At 39.7% G+C, this 25317-nt stretch overlaps 4 protein-coding genes across 4 annotated transcripts; all 4 read right to left on the bottom strand.

Moving 5' to 3' along the window:
- Positions 1 to 430: 430 nt before the first annotated feature.
- Positions 431 to 4677, bottom strand: LOC125146219 (extracellular calcium-sensing receptor-like). The gene is made up of 6 exons (XM_047822586.1): positions 4460 to 4677; positions 3469 to 3757; positions 2367 to 3185; positions 2022 to 2246; positions 1450 to 1573; positions 431 to 1362 (listed from the first exon to the last, which is right to left on the bottom strand). Exons 1-6 carry the CDS (start codon positions 4672 to 4674, stop codon positions 470 to 472), a joined length of 2565 nt encoding a protein of 854 aa, XP_047678542.1. The 5' UTR covers positions 4675 to 4677; the 3' UTR covers positions 431 to 469.
- A 492-nt stretch (positions 4678 to 5169) lies between these two features.
- LOC113652666 (extracellular calcium-sensing receptor-like) lies at positions 5170 to 9386 on the bottom strand. The gene is made up of 6 exons (XM_027161881.2): positions 9167 to 9386; positions 8192 to 8471; positions 7081 to 7899; positions 6736 to 6960; positions 6167 to 6290; positions 5170 to 6071 (listed from the first exon to the last, which is right to left on the bottom strand). The coding sequence occupies exons 1-6, from the start codon at positions 9373 to 9375 to the stop codon at positions 5170 to 5172; spliced, it is 2559 nt and encodes an 852-aa protein (XP_027017682.2). The 5' UTR covers positions 9376 to 9386.
- A 7455-nt stretch (positions 9387 to 16841) lies between these two features.
- On the bottom strand, positions 16842 to 21002 carry LOC113652720 (extracellular calcium-sensing receptor-like). The gene is made up of 6 exons (XM_027161966.2): positions 20779 to 21002; positions 19868 to 20141; positions 18758 to 19576; positions 18413 to 18637; positions 17839 to 17962; positions 16842 to 17743 (listed from the first exon to the last, which is right to left on the bottom strand). Exons 1-6 carry the CDS (start codon positions 20985 to 20987, stop codon positions 16842 to 16844), a joined length of 2553 nt encoding a protein of 850 aa, XP_027017767.1. The 5' UTR covers positions 20988 to 21002.
- A 450-nt stretch (positions 21003 to 21452) lies between these two features.
- LOC113652725 (extracellular calcium-sensing receptor-like) lies at positions 21453 to 24707 on the bottom strand. The gene is made up of 6 exons (XM_027161974.2): positions 24544 to 24707; positions 24051 to 24339; positions 23076 to 23888; positions 22746 to 22970; positions 22450 to 22573; positions 21453 to 22357 (listed from the first exon to the last, which is right to left on the bottom strand). The coding sequence occupies exons 1-6, from the start codon at positions 24705 to 24707 to the stop codon at positions 21453 to 21455; spliced, it is 2520 nt and encodes an 839-aa protein (XP_027017775.1).
- Between the last annotated feature and the right edge of the window lie 610 nt (positions 24708 to 25317).

The following is a 25317-nucleotide window of genomic DNA, read 5'->3' as shown; positions in this document are numbered from 1 at the left end:
TTTTTGTATTATATTTCTTATGTTCTGTAAAGCTGCTTTGAGACAATGTCTATGGTTAAAAGTGCTATACAAATAAAACTGAATTAATTGAAACCACTGTGACTCTGAGCATGATTATTTAGTATTTAAATAATGTAATAATATTTAAATTATTCAAAGTATTTAAATTGAAATAGTGCACTTTAAATAGGACAGAATCCAAATGAATTCCATTGCTTCAATGTTTCAATACTTTATGTTTATTTCCACTTTTGAAGAATAAAAATAAAAAATCATAGACATGCAAACATACTGTATATACATACAAACAGTACATTAATATATATATATATATATATATATATATATATATATATATATATATATATATATATATATATATATATATATATAAAGCCAGTGCATTCTAGGTGGCAAAAATATGTGGATCAATTACTAGCTGTGGTGACTGCTAATGGAAAAGAAACATTTATTTCCCCATTAGATGCTGTTTAGTATTCTTTTCTGGCTTGAGTAGTATAATATACAACTTTGGAGCAAATAAACACAAAAGAAGGCCAAAGCTTGAAGCTAATATAGCAAAGATTTCAACTGCAGTAGTGAATTTACCAGGTGAACTTACATAGGCAGGTATAAACGCCAGCCACACTGCACAAAATATTAACATACTAAAAGTGATAAATTTTGCTTCATTAAAATTTCCAGGCAATTTCCGTGCCAGAAAAGCCAAAATAAAACACAAACCGGCCAAGAATCCGATGTAGCCAAGAACACACCAGAAGGCCAGATCAGATCCCACCCTGCAGTCTAGAATGATCTTAGATTGCTGATATTGTGTGTTTTTATAGGGGAATGGAGGGGAGGATATGAGCCATGCAGCACAGATGATCACCTGGATCAGGGTGCAGCTAAAGATGATGAGCCTTTGCTGTGTAGGCCCGAGCCATTTCATCACATTGTTTCCAGGCTGTGTGGCTGTGAAAGCAGCAAGAACCACTAAGGTTTTACCCAGGATGCAGGAGATGCAGAGGGAGAAGGCGATGCTAAAAGCAGTGTGACGCAGCATGCATGACCATGTAGTGGGCTCCCCAATGAAAATCAGGGAACACAGGAAACACAGGGTCAAGGAGAGCAGGATGAAGAAACTCAGCTCTGAGTTATTCATACGCACAATAGGAGTGTTTCTATAGTACAGAAAGACTGCAAATACAGCTAAGGTGACACAAGCTCCAACAACAGCAATAACTGTCAGTGTTATCCCCATTGCATCATGGGAAAGGAAGTCAACGATCTTGGGAATACATTCTGTTCCATCTTCGTTGGACCAGTAATCTTCAGGACAAGCCATGCAGTCTACTGAATCTTTAGTAAACAAGCACCAAAGGTTATTCAGTATACTTCAGTTACTTGTGAGTTTGAATATATGTGAGTTGATGAAAACCTACTTACCTGTCTGATTACTAATCTTGCCACTGTCACATGGTACACAGTCAAAGCAGCACAGAGGCTCCCCTTGACGGACAGCTTTCCTAAATCCCGGAGAGCAGCTGTCACTGCAAACAGAGACTGGCACCTGTTTACCACAAAAACAGTTAGATGTCAGTAAAGCTCTAAAATAAACATCAAGATATATTAAAGTTAAATACAAATAACTTTTATTTCATTCTTTAGTGAAATAAATGAAGTCATGTCAAATCTAAAGAAAAATAATATTTTGGATTCACTAATGTCTCTATTAATGCACTTTCCTGTCAGAAAAAAGGGAAGAGAAAATTGTACAGTATTTAATGGGCTTTGAATTTTTTCCTAGTAAATGTTTCATATTCATGGTAATTGCCTCACAGTCATTTAAAAAGGTATGCAGCATTGAAAATAATACTCTTTGGCTTCTCACATTGAGAAGACTGATCCAGGTCTCATCAGAGGTCTGTGTGCTTTGAAGCAACTTACCGCCACTTCACCCTACAGAACTTCAACAGTTGGTTTCTCATGTACTGAACTACATTCTGAGAGCAGCTTGCCTCACTCTTGTCTTTGGCCCATGTTATAGCTGTATCATAAATGACCAGTTCACTCCCAGCCTCTCGAGCCCCATCATACATGCCCACTTTAACCAGCTCAATATTGCCAGCTGTGCCTTTCTGCCAGTTGATCAGGTCGTAGGACGGGATCGAGTCACCTTTCATATCAAAGTTGACCGTCTCACCTGAGATAGTAAACGACACTTCCTGTAGGTAATGCTGGAGCTATCAAATAACAAGAAATGCGGACCAAGAGCAATATTATAATATACCCCAATTCATTACTATAATTAACAAATATTAATGTATATTATTTATTCTGACAATAGACAGAATGACCTGTACCTGCCATGGATAGACTTTAGTGCTTTCAGCACACATGGAGTTATTAAATGGGCCATTTCCAGTTTTGCAGGAAATAAGATTGTGGAGAGAATGAGCAAGAGCATACACACCTTTATATACATTATATGCAATGCGAGGACTAGATGTGTTCATGTAGGCAGAGTGTTGCTTGTTGAGTGTCTCTTGCCCAGTGCAGAGGGGCAACTGAGAACTATGTGTAAGGGAGGAAAAGGGAGTGCACCCATACAGAGCACCCCATAGTTCCTGCACCAGAGGGTTTGTTGTGTATGCCTGTGGGTTCACCTTTGTTATATAGTCTTTCAGCTTCGGAATATAGCCCTGTCGTATCCCAAACCCAATCGTGCCTCCAAGGAAGGGGTAGTACTCACTTCCTGTGAAAACCGAAGCTGTTACCCAGGCCTCACTGGCAATCCACTGTATGCCAGTAACATTTAGATTCATATAGTCTTTAAGAAAAGGTGTGAGTTCCCCCTCAGCTGAAAACACCACCACAACCCGAGCACTTGAGCTGTTCATCACACGGATGATCTCGATTGCTCTCTGGCTGTCATAAAGTAGGGGGATCATCTCCTGATAAGAGACACACACGCTTGTATCCTTCAGCTCATTAAGCAGTCCCTGCAGGGCAGAGCGCCCATATGCATGGTCACCCCTAAGCACACCCACCCATGTCCAGTTGAAATTTATCAGCAGCTTGGCAATGGCTTTCACCTGGTAGGCATCACTGGGGATAACCCTAAAGAAGGTAGGGAATTCTCGCCTGTCACTCAGGCAGGCACAGGATGAGAAATAGCTGATCTGAAAATGGAAATGTACAACATTTAACCATGAAAAATAGAGCTTATACACTGACATGTATATTTTTAATATTTTGCAATTTTTAATATTTAAATGAAAATGGGTGCTCAATTATGTTGTCCTGGACATTACAAAAGTGTTTAATTTTCTTGTTTTTATACTCTTTCCTAACACACAGCTACACATTTGAACATACAGGTTTACAATTTTCCACTAGCATACACATGGCAACAATCAACTAAAGAAATCGACCATTTGTCAGTTGACATTAAAATAATGTTACCATTGGAATTCGGAAAGGTTGTAAAATTCTAGACACCACAATAGATTGAGCTGACCCAGATTCACCGATGATGGCTAGCATCGGGCTAGCATTTGAACACATGGGACTGTCAGCTTCTGTTGGTCCATTCATAACAGCTAGAGCAGCTCTCTGACCAGTTAAAGGATATGCACAGGAATCAAATATTTTATAACCCAGCGTGTGGTTAGGGAGCAGCTCACTACTGTTGTTAATTTCCTCCACAGCAAGCTTCATAGTCAGAGCCCACCGGAAAGCTCTGGGATCAAACCTGAACAAAAAAAAAGAATGAACATGAGAATGAGATTGCCCTACCACATTAATACACATGGCTGAGGCAACAAATTGCAGTATACAGTACTGTATATGAACACATTCCCACACATTTTTTAAACACAAATCGATATAATTATTTATGTACATCACTATGACTTGGATATTGTTTGTTCATTTGTAAAACTAGACATTTTGTGTTTATACTGTACAATGTGTACATTATTGATCTTTGAAAATGGATCTTTCTTCACATTTTTTTGAGTTGCTTATAGCATACATATTAGCAGGCGGATTTGTTAGAATAACTTGTTTGATTTAACCTGCAATTGTTTTGCTTGTTTACAGTGTTGTGTAAAACAAACAAACAAACAAACAAACAAACAAACAAACAAAAATTAAAATAAAAAACAATACAACATCTCGATAAGGAACATGTAGATTACCGCAAGTGAAAATGCCTCCCTACAGCATATAATAATGAAAAAAGAAAAAAAAAAAAACATTTGTATGCATTTCTAATTCATTATATGCTGTTTGGTATTCTAATTTTTAGTATTACTAAAATTGGCTGAGGCAAAAATGACAGTATATTGTACTGTATGTTCTCCATTATGACCGATTTGCAGTTCACTACTTCTTTTGATTTTAGGCAGAAAATAATTCAGTGGATTCCACAGTTGTTTTAAAACATTCATACCCATTACACTGCACAGGTCCAGGTTTATATGTGAAGTTAAGATCTGGCATTTCTTGATTGTAATGCAAAGGAAAAATGCCCCCAAAGACAAAGTCTCCATCAGCCATGAATCCTGGCTTAAAATTATTCTGCAGAGTGCAATGACTTTCCAAGGATCCACAAAAGATAGAAAAGCGGAGCACCAGGAGCCACAGAAGAAGGATTGCCATATTCATTGATGAAGGTCTATTTCCTTACAGTGTATCAAGAGTGGGCAGGCAGCAATATTTTATATGCCAGACATAGGCTGACTCCCAAACTAGCCATGTGTCACAGTCACATGGTGTCCCTGTATTACCCACAATCATAATCCTACTTATCTGAACAACACACTTATCTGGATTTTGATTGTTTATTCATAAAAAATATATATATTTATTTCTGCATAATTTGCATATTGTGTCATTGCAAAAATGTGTGTTTCTTATACTTTTATCATTTTAAGTTGCTAAATCTATATTAACAGCACACACATTAGCAGGTGGATATAGTTTTATTAAAAATACTTCCATTAATGATACTATTTTATAAACCATGGTTTATTTATTTATTATTTGTCAACATGTATTTTTTTAAACATATATTTCTAATAAATATACAAGCACCAGACAAAAAACATGTACAGTAGGTGACCAAATAAAAAGATATACAGTTGTAATAATAAAGAATAATTATTTTGTTCCCTTTCCCATTAGATTCTGTTTAGTATTCTTTTCTGGCCTGAGTAGTATAATATACAACTTTGGAGCAAATAAACACAAAAGGAGGCCAGAGCTTGAAGCTAATATAGCAAAGATTTCAACTGCAGTAGTGAATTTACCAGGTGAACTTACATAGGCAGGTATAAACGCCAGCCACACTGCACAAAATATTAACATACTAAAAGTGATATATTTAGCTTCATTAAAATTTCCAGGCAATTTCTGTGCCAGAAAAGCCAAAATAAAACATAAAGCGGCCAAGAATCCGATGTAGCCAAGAACACACCAGAAGGCCAGATCAGATCCCACCCTGCAGTCTAGAATGATCTTAGAATGCTGATATTGTGTGTTTTTATAGGGGAATGGAGGGGAGGATATGAGCCATGCAGCACAGATGATCACCTGGACCAGGGTGCAGCTAAAGATGATGAGCCTCTGCTGTGTAGGCCCGAGCCATTTCATCACATTGTTTCCAGGCTGTGTGGCTGTGAAAGCAGCAAGAACCACTAAGGTTTTACCCAGGATGCAGGAAATGCAGAGGGAGAATGCGATGCTAAAAGCAGTGTGACGCAGCATGCATGACCATGTAGTGGGCTCCCCAATGAAAATCAGGGAACACAGGAAACACAGGGTCAAGGAGAGCAGGATGAAGAAACTCAGCTCTGAGTTATTCATACGCACAATAGGAGTGTTTCTATAGTACAGAAAGACTGCAAATACAGCTAAGGTGACACACGCTCCAACAACAGCAATAACTGTCAGTGTTATCCCCATTGCATCATGGGAAAGGAAGTCAACGAGCTTGGGAATACATTCTGTTCCATCTTCATTGGACCAGTAATCTTCAGGACAAGCCATGCAGTCTACTGAATCTTTAGAAAACAAGCACCCAAAGGTTATTCAGTATAAAAATCGAAACAGTTACTTGGGAGTTTGAATATATGTGAGTTGATGAAAACCTACTTACCTGTCTGATTACTAATCTTGCCACTGTCACATGGTACACAGTCAAAGCAGCACAGAGGCTCCCCTTGACGGACAGCTTTCCTAAATCCCGGAGAGCAGCTGTCACTGCAAACAGAGACTGGCACCTGTTTACCACAAAAACAGTTAGATGTTAGTAAATCTCTAAAATAAACATCAAGATATAATAAAGTTAAATACAAATAACTTCTATTTCATTCATTAGCATGAAGTCATGTCAAATCTAAAGAAAAGTAATAACATTTTGGATTTATTAATGTCTCTATTAATGCACTTTCCTGTCAGAAAAAAGGGAAAAGAAAATTGTACAGTATTTAATGGGCTTTGAATTTTTTTCCTAGTAAATATTTCATATTCATGCTAATTGCATCACAGTCATTTAAAAAGGTATGCAGCATTGAAAATAATACTCTTTGGCTTCTCACATTGAGAAGACTGATCCAGGTCTCATCAGAGGTCTGTGTGCTTTGAAGCAACTTACCACCACTTCACCCTACAGAACTTCAACAGTTGGTTTCTCATGTACTGAACTACATTCTGAGAGCAGCTTGCCTCACTCTTGTCTTTGGCCCATGTTATAGCTGTATCATAAATGACCAGTTCACTCCCAGCCTCTCGAGCCCCATCATACATGCCCACTTTAACCAGCTCAATATCGCCAGCTGTGCCCTTCTGCCAGTTGATCAGGTCGTAGGATGGGATCAAGTCACCTTTCATATCAAAGTTGACCGTCTCACCTGAGATAGTAAACGACACTTCCTGTAGGTAATGCTGGAGCTATCAAATAACAAGAAATGCGGACCAAGAGCAATATTATAATATACCCCAATTCATTACTATAATTAACAAATATTAATGTATATTATTTATTCTGACAATAGACAGAGTGATCTGTACCTGCCATGGATAGACTTTAGTGCTGTCAGCACACATGGAGTTATTAAATGGGCCATTTCCAGGTTTGCAGGAAATAAGATTGTGGAGAGAATGAGCAAGAGCATACACACCTTTATATACATTATATGCAATGCGAGGACTGGATGTGTTCATGTAGGCAGAGTGTTGCTTGTTGATTGTCTCTTTCCCAGTGCAAAGGGGCAGCTGAGTACTATGTGTAAGGGAGGAAAAGGGAGTGCACCCATACAGAGCACCCCATAGTTCCTGCACCAGAGGGTTTGTTGGGTATGCCTGTGGGTTCACCTTTGTTATATAATCATACAGCTGCAGAATATAGCCCTGTCGTATCACAAACCCAATCGTGCCTCCAAGGAAGGGGTAGTACTCACTTCCTGTGAATACTGAAGCAGTTGCCAAGGCCTCACTGGCAATCCACTGAATGCCAGTAACATTTAGATTCATATAGTCTTTCAGAAAAGGTGTGAGTTCCCCCTCAGCTGAAAACACCACCACAACTCGAGCACTTGAGCTGTTCATCACACGGATGATCTCGATTGCTCTCTGGCTGTCATACAGCAGGGGGATCATCTCCTGATAAGAGACACACACGCTTGTATTCTTCAACTCATTAAGCAGTCCCTGCAGGGCAGAGCGCCCATATGCATGGTCACCCCTAAGCACACCCACCCATGTCCAGTTATAATTTATCAGCAGCTTGGCAATGGCTTTCACCTGGAAGGCATCACTGGGGATAACACTAAAGAAGGTAGGGAACTCTCGCCTGTCACTCAGGCAGGTGCAGGATGAGAAATAGCTGATCTGAAAATGGAAATGTACAACATTTAACCATGAAAAATAGAGCTTATACACTGACATGTATAGCAGTTATTCTTTAATATTCAGCCATTTTTAATATTTAAATGAAAATGGGTGCTCAATTATGGAGTCCTGGACATTACAAAAGTGTTTAATTTTTCTGGTTTTTATACTCTTTCCTAACACACAGCTACACATTTGAACATACAGGTTTACAATTTTCCACTAGCATACACATGGCAACAATCAATTAATGAAATCGACCAATTATCAGTTGACATTAAAAATTTTTTACCATTGGAATCCGGAAAGGTTGTAAAATTCTAGACACCACAATAGACCCAGGTTCACCGATGATGGCTAGCATCGGGCTAGCATTTGAACACATGGGACTGTCAGCTTCTGTTGGTCCGTTCATAACAGCTAGAGCAGCTCTCTGACCAGTTAAAGGATATGCACAGGAATCAAATATTTTATAACCCAGCGTGTGGTTAGGGAGCAGCTCACTACTGTTGTTAATTTCCTCCACAGCAAGCTTCATAGTCAGAGCCCACCGGAAAGCTCTGGGATCAAACCTGAACAAAAAAAAAAGAATGAACATGAGAATGAGATTGCCCTACCACATTAATACACATGGCTGAGGCAACAAATTGCAGTATACAGTACTGTATATGAACACATTCCCACACATTTTTTAAACTCAAATTGATATGATTATTTATGTACATCACTATGACTTGAATATTGTTTGTTCATTTGTAAAACTAGACATTTTGTGTTTATACTGTACAATGTGTACATTATGGATCTTTGAAAATGGATCTTTCTTCACATTTTTTGAGTTGCTGATAGCATACATACTAGCAGGCGGATTTGTTAGAATAACTTGTTTGATTTAACCTGCAATTGTTTTGCGTGTGTACAGTGTTATGTAAAATAAATAAATAAATAAATAAATAAATAAATAAATAAATAAATAAATAAAATAAAATACATCTTGATAAAGAACATGTAGGTTACCGTAAGTGAAAATGCCTCCCTACAGCATATAATAATGAAAAAAGAAAAAAAAACATTTGAATGCATTTCTAATTCATTATATGCTGTTTGGTATTCTAATTTTTAGTATTACTAAAATTGGCTGAGGCAAAAATGACAGTATATTGTACTGTATGTTCTCCATTATGACCGATTTGCAGTTCACTACTTCTTTTGATTTTAGGCAGAAAATAATTCAGTGGATTCCACAGTTGTTTTAAAACATTCATACCCATTACACTGCACAGGTCCAGGTTTATATGTGAAGTTAAGATCTGGCATTTCTTGATTGTAATGCAAAGGAAAAATGCCCCCAAAGACAAAGTCTCCATCAGCCATGAATCCTGGCTTAAAATTATTCTGCAGAGTGCAATGACTTTCCAAGGATCCACAAAAGATAGAAAAGCGGAGCACCAGGAGCCACAGAAGAAGGATTGCCATCTTCAGTGATGAAGGTCTATTTCCTTACAGTGTATCAAGAGTGGGCAGGCAGCTATATTATATATGCCAGACATAGACTGACTCCCAAACTAGCCATGTGTCACAGTCACATGGTGTCCCTGTATTACCCACAATCATAATCCTACTTATCTGAACAACACGCTTACCTGGATTTTGAGTGTTTATTTATAAAAAAAAATATATTTATGTAACCAGATGGTAATTTAGGACCTTTATTTCTACGATTCTCATTTCTTTGTAAATTACAGAAAAGAAAAAGAAAACGAGTCCCTTTAAGTGCGTGCGTGTGACGTCATCGCATGCGCGAGCGCGGTGCATGTCGGACAGGAGAAAACATGAGGGAAAAGTTTTGCATGTGCTGCTATCCGTTTATCGGGTTTATTGCACTGGATTGCGTGTCTTGTGCGATACTTGCCGATTTCGGTGAGTGAAGATCATCTTATAAAGAGGTTTCATTAAAGTACCGAGTTATTTGGCCGTGTGTATGCGTGTGCGGATGCCTATGTGGACCAGAGCAGCAAATTAGCACGAAGCTAACTCACCTGGTGTACCTAGGGCCTGTTGTTCTGGAAAGATCCGCTTGTGTGTTTCAAAATACTGCCACTACCGTATTACTTTGAGTATTACTTTGGATATTACTTTGGGTATTACTTTGGGTATTACTTTGGGTATTACTTTGAGTGTTACTTTGGGTATTACTTTGAGTGTTACTTTGAGTATTACTTTGAGTATTACTTTGAGTATTACTTTGGATATTACTTCTGTGATTACTTTTTGTTATTACTTTTATGGGTTTTGGTTATTGATTTTATTTGTTTATTGGTAAATACATTAAGATTGATCATAGGTGATTTGTATATCATGATTTGAACTGATAAAAAGCTGTTAATTTGGATAAATTAATTTCATTTGTTTTTTTTTTCAATTCTCAGTCTCAAACACACTTTTAGGGAATAAAAGAACCCCATTGTTTTTGTTGGTCCTGTGCATCATTTCCAGCAGCCACAAATTTGGTACCAGGAGTGGGGTATTCCAAGAGACTTTAGAGAATTGAGTTTTTATACTGCGTACAGTGCAATAAGTAATACGGTAGTGGTGAAGACCAGACGGAGGATTCCTGGAGGCTGGGAAAAGCGGTTTTGTGAAGAGGAGTGTCGCCGAAGTCCTGTGGGAGTGTATTAGAGACTTTCAAGAGACTTTGAGAACGGTGACATCATATTGAAGGGACATTTGGACATCTATCCTTTGCAAAGCTGTGTATAAAGATTTGTAAGGACTGAGTTTTCACAGTGTTAGAGCCAGATGATACTTCTTGTGGAATTGACTGGTCAGCACAAATTAGAGAACTGCAAAGCAAACATGATGAAATTATGGCAGCAATTACAGCACTAAATCAGAGAGCTGTTGTGTATGTCCCGAGAGAGAGACACATAGCGCCATTCTCCGGTGACATAGAAAAAGATGGAAGATCAGTCGATGATTTTATAGAGGAAGTGGAGAGGGTGCTACATGCTAGGCACCAGTCTGACCAAGATCAGTATGATTTTGTTATCTCTCTGTTAAGAGGCACAGCTCTGGAGGAAGTGCACTTGCGTGGTACTGATGATGACCAGGTTACAGATCTTTTTGAATACCTTCGAAAAGCATTTAGAGACAGACGTAGCACACCACAGCTCTTACACAGTTTTTTCAGTCGTAAACAGTTGAAATAGTGAAAATCTAAGAGACTTTTCGCATGCCTTGGCTCAAGCCCTTAGCTTGGTTACAAAATGTTCCCCTGATGCTGTTGCAGAAGAGAGGAAGGTGCTAAGGGACCAGTTCTTAGAGGGGGTCCGGGATGCCTCTCTGAGGAGAGAGCTTCGCAATTTTGTAAGAGACCACCCTAGGAGTACAATGATAGATGTTCGAGAGGAGGCACAATTGTGGTCCTTAGAAGAGAATCCAGCAGGTTTGAAGACCAGTAGATCTCGGTGTAGTGCTATTGTAGCACAGTGTTCAGCACTTAGGGTACCAGAAACTAAGGGTGTCACTCTTGAACATGTCCTACAGGTAGTAGCTGAGCAAGGTAAAGCAATTAGTGAATTGACCCAAGCGGTAAAGAACCTGGCTGTGCAAAGCAGTAACACCAGAGTAGAAACCTATAGGCCTAAAGTACCCCCAAAATTTACAGATGATGGACAACCAATATGTTTCTGTTGACAGATTGCTGGGCATGTAGCAAAGAACTGCCCTCAGAAACGAAGTGTTAGAGCAGCTAAGCATATGGCCGCTGAAATTCAGGGAAACGGGAACCCCCGGTTGTTGTGAGTCGGGCAATTAGGGGGCGACATACAGACTCAAAAGACTTGCCAGCGTCCTGTGATCAGTGGTTGCAACGGGCTGTCTGAACATGTCTGGTGGTCGGGCTTGTGATTGGCGGTGTCAATACACAGGCCTTACTGGACACAGGCAGTCAGGTAAGCACCATTTCTGAGCAGTTCTTTCGAGACTATTTATGTGGTAAATGATGTTGATGACATGCTTTCTATGGCTGGTCTGTTGAAGCTTACAGCTGCTAACGGGCTTGACATACCCTACCTCGGATATATAGAGCTGGAGGTGGAGGCAATGGGTATTAAGATGACTGATTGTGGCTTTTTAGTGGTGAAAAATATTTCTAGACCAGGGAATACTGTACCTTGTATTGTAGGTATGAACATTATTCGTCAGTGTAACAGCTGGTCCAAGCTGAATTTGACACCACTTTAGGGGGGAAGTTGGATTCTGACTGGAGACATGTTTTCCAGCAGGCACAGACTTGTGTTGTAGATAGAAAATCTGTTCTAAATGTAGCTGGGAAATGGCCAGAACGAATACCTGCTGAGTCCGTGGTGACAATCACAGCCACAGGGTTCAACAGAGGTGATGGCGGCCCTAGGTTGCTGGAACCCCTTAGCACTCCGCTGCCAGGTGACTTGGTAGTAGTACCCACACTGGTTGACCTAAACAGCCCTGGTATACCAATTAAAATTGTGAATCTTTCTCAGGAGGATGTGTGGCTGGGTATCCTGTCAAAGGTAGAGTGTGTAGACAGTGCGCAGCAGTGTCAGGTAAAATTTCAACGAATCTCAGCTGACATTGAACAAGTGACTCTGAATGTAAAAGATGAGCATAGTAGGAACAGAGTGGAGGCAGTCTTGGAAAAGATTGATGTGGGAGGCAATGAGTATGAGCAAGTTCAGTTCAGGTCGTTGTTAACCAAGTACATTGATGTATTTGCGGAAGATGATGAAGACCTCGGTTATACGGACAGGGTCAAACACGAGATTTATGTAACTGATGAGGAGCCTGTTACACAGCCCTACCGTCGTATCCCGCCTAATCAGTACCGTGAAGTAAAAGAACACATCTCACAGCTGGTAAGGAAGGGTGTTATACAAGAGAGTAATAGCGCTTATGCGTCGCCAATCGTACTGGTGCGTAAGGCAGACGGTAGCATCAGGCTATGTGTAGCTTACCGCAAACTAAATCGGAAAACCAAGAGATATGCGTTTCCTCTCCCGGGATCGATGAAAGCTTTGATGCTTTGTGGGGAGCATGTTATTTCTCCACAATCGATCTAGCAAGTGGTTATCATCAGGTGGCAATGGTGGAAGGGGACAGGCATAAGACCGCCTTTTCAACCCCTTTTGGCCTATATCAATATTTACGTATGCCGTTTGGAGTCTGCAATGGACCCGCAACCTTCCAGAGGCTTATGCAAGCCACAATGAATGACCTAATATTTCAGATTTTGCTAGTGTACCTGAATGATATCTTGGTGTATTCTTCCACTTTCCAGGAGCATATGACTAGGCTGGAGACTGTGCTCAGGAGATTGCAAGAGACGGGCCTTAAAGTCAAGTTGGAGAAGTGCCATTTTCTTCAGTCAAGTGTTGTGTTCTTAGAGCATCAAATATCCAGGGAGGGCATAGGCACAGACCCTCAGAAAGTGGTAGTCGTTGGACAGTAGCAGGTTCCCTCCACTCTCAAGCAGCTGAGATCATTCCTTGGTTTCTGTAGTTACTATAGACGATTTATTCAGGGCTTTTCTAAAATAGCTGGTCCCCTACACCATGTGGTGAATGCATGTTTGAACCAGGGAAGTCCTAGCAAAGCTAATGCCTTGTTGAGAAGCTTGTGGACTGAAAAATGTCAAACTGCATTTGACGGCCTTAAAGATAAGCTTACAAATGCACCTGTTTTAGGGTTAGCAGACTTTATGAAACCTTTCATTGTAGAGACGGACGCAAGCAGTCATGGGTTAGGCGCTGTTTTGTATCAGCTACAGGGGGGTGTAAAACGTGTGATTGCCTTTGCAAGCCGCCGTTTAAGAGACGCTGAGAAAAATGACAGAAATTACAGTAGCATAAAACTTGAACTCCTCGCTCTGAAGTGGGCCGTTACGGAGAAGTTTCACGGTTATCTGTTGGGGTACAGGTTTACGGTAATCACTGACAATAATCCTTTGTGTCACTTGGAAACTGCCCGCTTGGGAGCGATTGAGCAAAGGTGGATTTCCCAATTATCTGTCTTTGACTTTGATGTACAGTACCGTCCGGGGCATCAGAATACAGCTGCTGACTCACTCTCTAGGCAGACTTTTGCAGGGGAGCCTGAGCCTGTATCGGAGGATGCAGAATATGATGAATGTGTAGCCATTTGTGGTAAGATCAACCGTGGTACAGACCTGGACTTGTCCAGTCTTTGCAGTCCAATGCTGAGAGGTGTAATGACCTGAATCAGGAGAATACGCCTACCTTTCCAGGCTATTCAGTTGAGGAGTTGTGTAGTTTTCAACAGCAGGATCCGGTGCTCAGTGTATTTAAGCAGTTCTGGGATCAAAAGAAGAGACCCAATAGTAAGACACTGAAAACTCTACCGAAACCAGTTAGTTTACTGCTGAGATACTGGGACAGTATCAAGGAGCGTAGGGGCCTACTGTATCGGGTTAGTGAGGAAACCAGGCATGGAGAATGCTATCAGTTCCTTTTACCTTCCAGTTTAAAGAAGTCAGTCCTAGAATCTGTACATGATTCTATGGGCCATCAAAGTATTGAGCGTACCTTGCTGTTGTTGAGGCGCAGATGTTTTTGGATAGGGATGCATAAGGATGTGGAGGCGTGGATCAAAAATTGCCAACGCTGTGTGATGACTAAGTTACCACAGCCAAAGGTTCAGCCTCCTATGAAAGCGTTCCTGGCTTCTTGGCCACTGGAGGTAATTGCTGTTGACTTCACTGTGTTAGAACCTACGTCAGATGGTAGAGAGAACATTCTCATTGTTACAGACATCTTTACAAAGTTCACACAGGCATTTCCGACCCGAGACCAGAAAGCAGACACAACAGCTAAGGTGCTGCTCCGAGAGTGGTTTATGAAATACGGCGTACCTGAGCGTCTGCATTCAGATCAAGGTCGTAACTTTGAGAGTGAAGTGGTGGCTGAGCTCTGTAAACTCTACAGGGTGAAAAAGAGCCGCACCTCTCCATACCACCCTACCGGAAACGCGCAGTGTGAGTGGTTCAACAGGATGCTCCACGACCTGCTTCGCACTTTGCCCACTGAAAAGAAGCGCCGATGGCCAGAATACTTACCCGAACTCGTTTATGCATATAATGCAACACCGCATGCGACGACTGGGTATTCGCCATATTATCTACTGTTTGGGGTAGAGCCTTACTTGCCAGTAGACGCCCTGTTAGGACAGGAACAGATTTCTGACAAGCATGATTGGTTGGTGGTTCCCCAGTGGCGTCGGAATGATGCGCACGCACGAGCTAGGGAATATGCTGAACAGAAGGCGGCAGAACACATTGCCTTGCAGGAAGGCCGAGTATTTTGCCCAGAGATTAAAGTTGGAGAGTTGGTGTACCTGAGAAACAGACCGTTAGGTCGCCATAAAATCCAAGATGCTTGGAGTCCAACAGTGTATCGGGTAGTCGAGGTTGTTAACAGCACCTACACAGTGGAGCCATTAGAGGGCGGGCCTACCAAGAGAATTAACAGGGTGGACATTCAGCGTTGTGTAAGTTTGCCTACTCCTGCACCCAGGAGTAGGGTACAGGGGAAAGGTCTAAGCCTGTTGGAGAAGTTCTGAGGAGTTGAACGAGGGTGTATTTGTGATGGTGGAGAAGTCTCCTACAGATACTGTGCAGGCTATAGTTCCTGAGTCTGTTGGTGCACCAGATATGGACCACAGTGCCAGGATGGAACCTATTGTAGAGATGGTAAATTCAGACCCTGCTAGTGCTGTACTAGCATCCACTGAGTCAATGGAGGCTGAAGACATTCCAGTGGCAGCTGCTAGAGCATCAACCCTGCTGTTTGTGCACCACGCAGACATAGTATGAGGCCTAATGCTGGACAGCATTCCAATTTGTATCATGAACCTAGGTCTGTCAGTAGTACTTTAACTCCTGCAGCGGTTTCAAGGATATTAGCTGAGTTGAGTTCTGTTTTGTTTCGTGAAGCTGTTAAAGAAGTTAAGAATACTCTGTGTTGTGTTCCGTTTATCGGGTTTTTTGCGCTGGATTGCTTGTCTTGTGCGATACGTGCTGATTTCGGTGAGTGAAGATCATCTTACAAAGAGGTTTCATTAAAGTACCGAGTTATTTGGCCGTGTGTATGCGTGTGCGAATGCCTATGTGGACCGGTGCAGCAAATTAGCACGAAGCTAACTCACCTGGTGTACCTGGGGCCTGTTGTTCTTGAAAGATCCGCTTGTGTGTTTCAAAACACTGCCTCTACCGTATTACTTTGAGTATTACTTTGGATATTACTTTGGGTGTTACTTTGGATATTACTTTGGGTGTTACTTTGAGTGTTACTTTGAGTATTACTTTGAGTGTTACTTTGGGTATTACTTTGGATATTACTTCTGTGATTACGTTTTTTTTATTACTTTCATGGAGTTTGGTTATTGATTTTATTTGTTTATTGGTAAATACATTAAGATTGAGCATAGGTGATTTGTATATCATGATTTGAACCGATAAAAGGCTGTTAATTTGGATAGTGAATTTTATTTCTGTTTTTTCAATTCTCAGTCTCAAACACACTTTTAGAGAATAAAAGAACCCCATTGTTTTTGTTGGTCCTGTGCATCATTTCCAGCAGTCACATTTATTTCTGCCTAATTTGGATATTATTGTTTCACTGAAAAAATTTATGTTTCTTATACTTTTATTTTTTTAAGTTGCTAAATCTATATTAATAGCACACACATTAGCAGGTGGACATAGTTTTATTAAAAAATACTTACATTAATGATACTACTTTATAAACCATGGTTTGTTTATTTATTATTGTCAACATGTATTTTTATAAACAAATATTTCCAATAAATATACAAGCACCAGACAAAAAACATGTACAGTAGGTGACCAAATAAAAAGTCATACAGTACAGTATAATAATAAAGAATGATTATTTTGTTCCCTTTCCCATTAGATACTGTTTAGTATTCTTTTCTGGCTTGAGTATTATAATATACAACTTTGGAGCAAATAAACACAAAAGGAGGCCAAAGCTTGAAGCTAATATAGCAAAGATTTCAACTGCAGTAGTGAATTTACCAGGAGAACTTACATAGGCAGGTATAAATGCCAACCACACTGCACAAAATATTAACATACTAAAAGTGATAAATTTAGCTTCATTAAAATTTCCAGGCAATTTTTGTGCCAGAAAAGCCAAAATAAAACATAAACCGGCCAAGAATCCGATGTAGCCAAGAACGCACCAGAAGGCCAGATCAGATCCCACCCTGCAGTCTAGAATGATCTTAGAATGCTGATATTGTGTGTTTTTATAGGGGAATGGAGGGGAGGATATGAGCCATGCAGCACAGATGATCACCTGGACCAGGGTGCAGCTAAAGATGATGAGCCTCTGCTGTGTAGGCCCGAGCCATTTCATCACATTGTTTCCAGGCTGTGTGGCTGTGAAAGCAGCAAGAACCACTAAGGTTTTACCCAGGATGCAGGAAATGCAGAGGGAGAACGCAATGCTAAAAGCAGTGTGACGCAGCATGCATGACCATGTAGTGGGCTCCCCAATGAAAATCAGCGAACACAGGAAACACAGGGTCAAGGAGAGCAGGATGAAGAAACTCAGCTCTGAGTTATTCATACGCACAATAGGAGTGTTTCTATAGTACAGAAAGACTGCAAATACAGCTAAGGTGACACACGCTCCAACGACAGCAATAACTATCAGTGTTAACCCCATTGCATCATGGGAAAGGAAGTCAACGATCTTGGGAATACATTCTGTTCCATCTTCATTGGACCAGTAATCTTCAGGACAAGCCATGCAGTCTACTGAATCTTTAGAAAACAAGCACCCAAAGGTTATTCAGTATAAAAATCGAAACAGTTACTCGTGAGTTTGAATATATGTGAGTTGACAAAAACCTACTTGCCTGTCTGATTACTAATCTTGCCACTGTCACATATTACACAGTCAAAGCAGCACAGAGGCTCCCCTTGACGGACAGCTTTCCTAAATCCCGGAGAGCAGCTGTCACTACAAACAGAGACTGGCACCTGTTTACCACAAAAACAGTTAGATGTCAGTAAATCTCTAAAATAAGCATCAAGATATAATAAAGTTAAATACAAATAACTTCTATTTCATTCTTTATCATAAAGTCATGTCAAATCTAAAGAAAAATAATAATATTTTATATTTATTAATGTCTCTATTAATGCACTTTCCTGTCAGGAAAAAAAGGGAAAAGAAAATTGTACAGTATTTAATGGGCTTTGATTTTTTCCTAGTAAATGTTTCATATTCATGCTAATTGCTTCACAGTCATTTAAAAAGGTATGCATTGAAGCATTGAAAATAATACTCTTTGGCTTCTCACATTGAGAAGACTGATCCAGGTGTCATCAGAGGTCTGTGTGCTTTGAAGCAACTTACCGCCACTTCACCCTACAGAACTTCAACAGTTGGTTTCTCATGTACTGAACTACATTCTGAGAGCAGCTTGCCTCACTCTTGTCTTTGGCCCATGTTATAGCTGTATCATAAATGACCAGTTCACTCCCAGCCTCTCGAGCCCCATCATACATGCCCACTTTAACCAGCTCAATATTGCCAGCTGTGCCCTTCTGCCAGTTGATCAGGTCGTAGGACAGGATCGAGTCACCTTTCATATCAAAGTTGACCGTCTCACCTGAGATAGTAAACGACACTTCCTGTAGGTAATGCTGGAGCTATCAAATAACAAGAAATGTGGACCAAGAGCATTATTATAATATACCCTAATTCATTACTATAATTAACAAATATTAATGTATATTATTTATTCTGACAATAGACAGAATGACCTGTACCTGCCATGGATGGACTTTAGTGCTTTCAGCACACATGGAGTTATTAAATGGGCCATTTCCAGTTTTGCAGGAAATAAGATTGTGGAGAGAATGAGCAAGAGCATACACACCTTTATATACATTATATGAAATGCGAGCACTGGATGCGTTCATGTAGGAAATGTGTTGCTTGTTGAGGGTCTCTTTCCCAGTGCAGAGGGGCAGCTGAGTACTATGTGTAAGGGAGGAAAAGGGAGTGCACCCATACAGAGCACCCCATAGTTCCTGCACCAGAGGGTTTGTTGGGTATGCCTGTGGGTTCACCTTTGTTATATAATCATACAGCTGCGGAATATAGCCCTGTCGTATCCCAAACCCAATCGTGCCTCCAAGGAAGGGGTAGTACTCACTTCCTGTGAAGAACGAAGTTGTTACCCAGGCCTCACTGGCAATCCACTGAATGCCAGTAACATTTAGATTCATATAGTCTTTCAGAAAAGGTGTGAGTTCCCCCTCAGCTGAAAACACCACCACAACCCGAGCACTTGAGCTGTTCATCACACGGATGATCTCGATTGCTCTCTGGCTGTCATAAAGTAGGGGGATCATCTCCTGATAAGAGACACACACGCTTGTATCCTTCAGCTCATTAAGCAGTCCCTGCAGGGCAGAGCGCCCATATGCATGGTCACCCCTAAGCACACCCACCCATGTCCAGTTGAAATTTATCAGCAGCTTGGCAATGGCTTTCACCTGGTAGGCCTCACTGGGGATAACACTAAAGAAGGTAGGGAACTCTCGCCTGTCACTCAGGCAGGCACAGGGTGAGAAATAGCTGATCTGAAAATGGAAATGTACAACATTTAACCATGAAAAATAGAGCTTATACACTGACATGTATAACAGTTATTCTTTAATATTCAGCAATTTTTAATATTTAAATGAAAATGGGTGCTCATTTATGGAGTCCTGGACATTACAAAAGTGTTTAATTTTCTTGTTTTTATACTCTTTCCTAACACACAGCTACATATTTGAACATACAGTTTTACAATTTTCCACTAGCATACACATGGCAACAACCAATTAATGAAATCGACCCTTTGTCAGTTGACATTAAAAAAATATTACCATTGGAATCCGGAAAGGTTGTAAAATTCTAGACACCACAATGGATTGAGATGACCCAGATTCACTGATGATGGCTAGCATGGGGCTAGCATTTGAACACATGGGACTGTCAGCTTCTGTTGGTCCGTTCATAACAGCCAGAGCAGCTCTCTGACCACAGGAATCAAATATTTTATAACCCAGCGTGTGGTTAGGGAGCAGCTCACTACTGTTGTTAATTTCCTCCACAGCAAGCTTCATAGTCAGAGCCCACCGGAAAGCTCTGGGATCAAACCTGAACAAAAAAAAAGAATGAACATGAGAATGAGATTGCCCTACCACATTAATACACATGGCTGAGGCAACAAATTGCAGTATACAGTACTGTATATGAACACATTCCCACACATTTTTAAACACAAATTGATATAATTATTTATGTACATCACTATGACTTGAATATTGTTTGTTTATTTGTAAAACTAGACATTTTTTGTTTATACTGTACAATGTGTACATTATATATCTTTGAAAATGGATCACATTTCTTGAGTTGCTGATAGCCTACATATTAGCAGGCGAATTTGTTAGAATAACTTGTTTGATTTGACCTACAATTGTTTTGCGTGTTTACAGTGTTGTGTAAAAAATAAATAAATAAAATAAAATACAACATCTCGGTTTAGAACATGTAGGTTAAAAAAAAACTTTTGAATGCATTTCTAATTCATTATATGCTGTTTGGTATTCTAATTTCAGATTTGATTAAAACATCAGAATGAAAAAGCGCCACCTTATTACTAATATTGTCTAGGCAAAATGACAGCATATTGTATATTCTCCATTATGACTGATTTGCAGTTCACTACTTCTTTTGATTTTAGGCAGAAAATAATTCAGTGGATTCCACAGTTGTTTTAAAACATTCATACCCATTACACTGCACAGGTCCAGGTTTATATGTGAAGTTAAGATCTGGCATTTCTTGATTGTAATGCAAAGGAAAAATGCCCCCAAAGACAAAGTCTCCACCAGCCATGAATCCTGGCTTAAAATTATTCTGCAGAGTGCAATGACTTTCCAAAGATCCACAAAAGATAGAAAAGCGGAGCACCAGGAGCCACAGAAGAAGGATTACCATCTTCAGTGATGAAGGTCTATTTCCTTACAGTGTATCAAGAGTGGGCAGGCAGCTATATTTTATATGCCAGACATAGACTGACTCCCAAACTAGCCATGTGTCACAGTCACATGGTGTCCCTGTATTACCCACAATCATAATCCTACTTATCTGAACAACACGCTTACCTGGATTTTGAGTGTTTATTTAATAAAAAATATATTTATTTCTGCATAATTTGCATATTATTGTGTCATGTATGTTGTATGTTTCTTATACTTTTTTTTTATCTTTTATTTTTTAAGTTGCTAAATCTATATTAACAGCACACACATTAGCAGGTGGATATAGTTTTATTAAATAATACTTCCATTAATGATACTATTTTATAAACCATGGTTTATTTATTTATTATTGTCAACATGTATTTTTATAAACATATATTTCAAATAAATATACAAGACAAAAAAATTTACAGTAGAGTAATTATTTTGTTCCCTTTCCCATTAGATTCTGTTTAGTATTCTTTTCTGGCCTGAGTAGTATAATATAACACTTTGGAGCAAATAAACACAAAAGAAGGCCAAAGCTTGAAGCTAATATAGCAAAGATTTCAACTGCAGTAGTGAATTTACCAGGAGAACTTACATAGGCAGGTATAAATGCCAGCCACACTGCACAAAATATTAACATGCTAAAAGTGATATATTTAGCTTCATTAAAATTTCCAGGCAATTTCCGTGCCAGAAAAGCCAAAATAAAACATAAAGCGGCCAAGAATCCGATGTAGCCAAGAACACACCAGAAGGCCAGATCAGATCCCACCCTGCAGTCTAGAATGATCTTAGAATGCTGATATTGTGTGTTTTTATAGGGGAATGGAGGGGAGGATATGAGCCATGCAGCACAGATGATCACCTGGACCAGGGTGCAGCTAAAGATGATGAGCCTCTGCTGTGTAGGCCCGAGCCATTTCATCACATTGTTTCCAGGCTGTGTGGCTGTGAAAGCAGCAAGAACCACTAAGGTTTTGCCCAGGATGCAGGAGATGCAGAGGGAGAAGGCGATGCTAAAAGCAGTGTGACGCAGCATGCATGACCATGTAGTGGGCTCCCCAATGAAGATCAGGGAACACAGGAAACACAGGGTCAAGGAGAGCAGGATGAAGAAACTCAGCTCTGAGTTATTAATGCGCACTATAGGAGTTCCTCGATGATGCAAGAATATTGCTAATACAGATATTGTCAGACATGACCCCACTATAGCTATCACCATCAACACAATTCCCATTGTGTCCCTGTGAGACAGGAACTCAGTCACTTTAGGGATACATACTGTTCCTTTCATGTTGGACCAGAAATCTTCAGGACAAGCCATGCAGTCTATTGAATCTTTAAAGACAAATGCGGGGAAAAAACCTCATATATTATATTTGGAAAGCTATTTAAAAAATATATATAGTATTTACATGTTCGAGGGTTACCTGTCTGATTACTAATCTTGCCACTGTCACATGGTACACAGTCAAAGCAGCACAAAGGCTCCCCATGACGAACAGCTTTCCTGAATCCCGGAGCACAACTGCTACTGCAAATGGATTCTGGCACCTGATTTTACAAAATATTAAAGATACAAAAAAGCAGCAAATAGCATGGATTTGAATGTGATATAAATGAGCCAATCAGCAATCACATTGACTTTTTTTTTTTTTAAATAGTCTACTGAAACTAAATTGAGTTTGTATGTTTTCATGCAGTGTTTATTGAGTGAGCACCTTGCCTTGCTCTGATTACCAGGCCACTTAATTTTTTCATCCTCGATAACCAGTTCATTCCCAGCGTCCATTGAACCATCATACATTCCAACATTGATAAAGTTAATGTCTCCATCTGGGAATCTCTGCCAATTGATCAGATCGTAAGATGGAATCGAATCTCCTTTCATATCAAAGTTTACATGTTCACCAGAGAGTGAGAAAGTCACTTCCTGAAGGTAATGTTGAAGCTGCGATGTTGGAAAAAAAGGATATAAAATAAATGTTAACAACTATGTTAATGATATATTTGGACTTATGTATATTTTTCCTTTGGTGTATCTGAAATACTCTACCTGCCATGGATGAATATCATTGATGTCTGCACATTCAGAATTAGCAAAAGGTCCATTTCCAGGCACACACTGAAAAAGATTATGTAGGGAGTGAGCAATGGCATATACTGCTTTATACACGTTATAAGTAACACGAGTTGTAGAGATGTTCATGTAGGCAGATTGCTGCTTGTTGATTGTTTCCTGCCCAGTGCACTGGGGCAGTTGATTGCTATTGACAGATGAAGTGAAGGATGAGCAGCTGTATAGAGTCTCCCACAGCTCCCGTACCAGGGGGTTAGATGGATACACTTGTGGGTTCACTGTCATCAGATACTCTTTCAGTCCTGGTACGTACCCTTGGCGAATAGCAAATCCAATTGTTCCAGCTAAAAATGGATATGTTTCCGCTAATACTGAGGCTGTGACCCAGGCCTCACTGGCAACCCATTGGATTCCTGTGATATTTTGAGCTGAAAATTCTCTTAAAAAAGGGTTAAACTCCCCTTCTCCTGAAAACACCACCACTACCTTTGCTGTGGAATGTTTCATCACATTTAGAATCTCTTGGACTCGCTCCTGCTTGAAATCTTTAGGTATCATTTCATGATATGCCAGGCATATATCAGTGTTTTCTATCTCTCTTTTCAGGCCTTGTAATGCAAATCGGCCATAATCATGGTCTTCAGTGACCACTCCAATCCATGTCCAGTGAAATCTCTTTAAGAGCTGAGCTATGGCTTTCACTTGATAATCATCACTTGGGACTACTCTAAAAAATGTAGGAAATTGTCTACGATCACTTAGACATGAGCAGGTTGAGAAGTAGCTTATCTGAAAAACAAACAAGAAAAAAACAACAACAAAAAAAATCCTGGCCACTGAAATTTGATAAGATTTTGTATTTTTAGATGATTAAATTGTTAAATATTACATCTTGCACATTAGAAGAGTATACCGAATCGGTAGTATACAAACAAAAATATCATCCTTTACCATAGGTATTCTGAAAGGTTGCAGTGTTCTAGAGACAACAATCGATTGTGAGGAACCAGATTCTCCAACTATAGCGAGTAAAGGACCTCCACGAGTACACAATGAGCTTTGCCCAACATTCTGGTCATTCAGTACAGCCAGGACTGCCCTCTGAGCTGTAACTGGAGTAGCACAGGAATCAAAGATCCTGTAGCCCAGGGTGTGGTTTGGCAGAAGAGCTGTACTGTTGTTGATCTCATCTATAGCAAGCCTCATTGCCAAAGCCCAGCGTAATGCCCTGGAATCAAACCTAAAGTGTAGATAAACATTTTAAAATCCAGTAAAAACAAGTATTAAAAATATCCAATTACAGACTCATGATTGATGTTTTGTAATAATAAGTATACTGGGTGAATGGAGTCACACATTCTTTAAAAAAATAAATAAATCCTGCAACATCTTTTACATCTTTTGTTATAAAAGACGGCATCAAATGAATATGTCATATTCTCACCCCTGACACTGTGCTGCCAAAGGTTTGTTTGTGTACTCTGCTGTTGGTAGATCCACTCTGTAGTGCAAAGGAAATATTCCTCCTATTGTGATATCGCCATCAGACATGAATGCAGGTTGATCAAAGTCTCCTTGTAATGAACACTTTGATGACGAGTCAGACATGGCTGAGCAAAAGAGGAAAAATGCAGGAAGCAAAAGATAAATCATTGTGCTGCCAAATTGCATGTTGATGGAGATCATACTGACTGCCATGGCTTTATATAGGAGGTTTAACCCTGGGCATCTTACTATGCTTTGACATCATCCTGGATCACATTAGTCAGGTGATCTTCGCTTATCATGTCCTATGTAGATTCACACTGATTTACCAATGCATCCTATACTAAAAATTACTGTATAGGTTACTGAAAGCTATTATAGATTATAGACTTTAAGGCCAGAATAAATGAGATGTGTAAATATATAATTTTATTTATTTATTTGTTTGTTTGTTTGTTTTCCTAGTAGCATAGGCTAATCACTTTCAAATACAGTATACACCCTGTGAATGGCCTACATGCTTAGATTATGACAATGTAATGAATAGATAACAGCAGCTAACAATAGATAACAGTCCTCTTAATTCACCAAGATTGTTATATGCTGCCAAAAACTATAAACTTGCAAATCAAATATTATACCTGCTATCTGAAAATATCCATTGTATTATTATAAAAATTCTGAATGAATGAATGAATGAATGAATGAATGAATTTACTGACATTTTCATTTA

Source organism: Tachysurus fulvidraco, chromosome 13, assembly GCF_022655615.1.
Source record: "Tachysurus fulvidraco isolate hzauxx_2018 chromosome 13, HZAU_PFXX_2.0, whole genome shotgun sequence".
In the NCBI taxonomy this organism is placed as follows: Eukaryota; Metazoa; Chordata; class Actinopteri; order Siluriformes; family Bagridae; genus Tachysurus; species Tachysurus fulvidraco.
The sequence above is the reverse complement of the archived record's forward strand: the minus strand, read 5'-3'. Positions and strand labels throughout refer to the sequence as shown.

Coding starts and splice junctions, on each gene's coding strand:
- LOC125146219 (XM_047822586.1), bottom strand. CDS start 4,674: ATGAATATGGCAATCCTTCTTCTGTGGCTCCTGGTGCTCCGCTTTTCT. Junction 2,247..2,366: donor CTAAAGTCTATCCATGGCAG/GTACAGGTCATT, acceptor GTTATTTGATAG/CTCCAGCATTACCTACAGGA. Junction 1,574..2,021: donor GGGCCAAAGACAAGAGTGAG/GCAAGCTGCTCT, acceptor TGTGGTAAACAG/GTGCCAGTCTCTGTTTGCAG.
- LOC113652666 (XM_027161881.2), bottom strand. CDS start 9,375: ATGGCAATCCTTCTTCTGTGGCTCCTGGTGCTCCGCTTTTCTATCTTT. Junction 7,900..8,191: donor AACCTTTCCGGATTCCAATG/GTAAAAAATTTT, acceptor TTCCATTTTCAG/ATCAGCTATTTCTCATCCTG. Junction 6,291..6,735: donor GGGCCAAAGACAAGAGTGAG/GCAAGCTGCTCT, acceptor TGTGGTAAACAG/GTGCCAGTCTCTGTTTGCAG.
- LOC113652725 (XM_027161974.2), bottom strand. CDS start 24,707: ATGTCTGACTCGTCATCAAAGTGTTCATTACAAGGAGACTTTGATCAA. Junction 23,889..24,050: donor AACCTTTCAGAATACCTATG/GTAAAGGATGAT, acceptor TTTGTTTTTCAG/ATAAGCTACTTCTCAACCTG. Junction 22,574..22,745: donor GGCCTGGTAATCAGAGCAAG/GCAAGGTGCTCA, acceptor TTGTAAAATCAG/GTGCCAGAATCCATTTGCAG.
- LOC113652720 (XM_027161966.2), bottom strand. CDS start 20,987: ATGGTAATCCTTCTTCTGTGGCTCCTGGTGCTCCGCTTTTCTATCTTT. Junction 18,638..18,757: donor CTAAAGTCCATCCATGGCAG/GTACAGGTCATT, acceptor GTTATTTGATAG/CTCCAGCATTACCTACAGGA. Junction 17,963..18,412: donor GGGCCAAAGACAAGAGTGAG/GCAAGCTGCTCT, acceptor TGTGGTAAACAG/GTGCCAGTCTCTGTTTGTAG.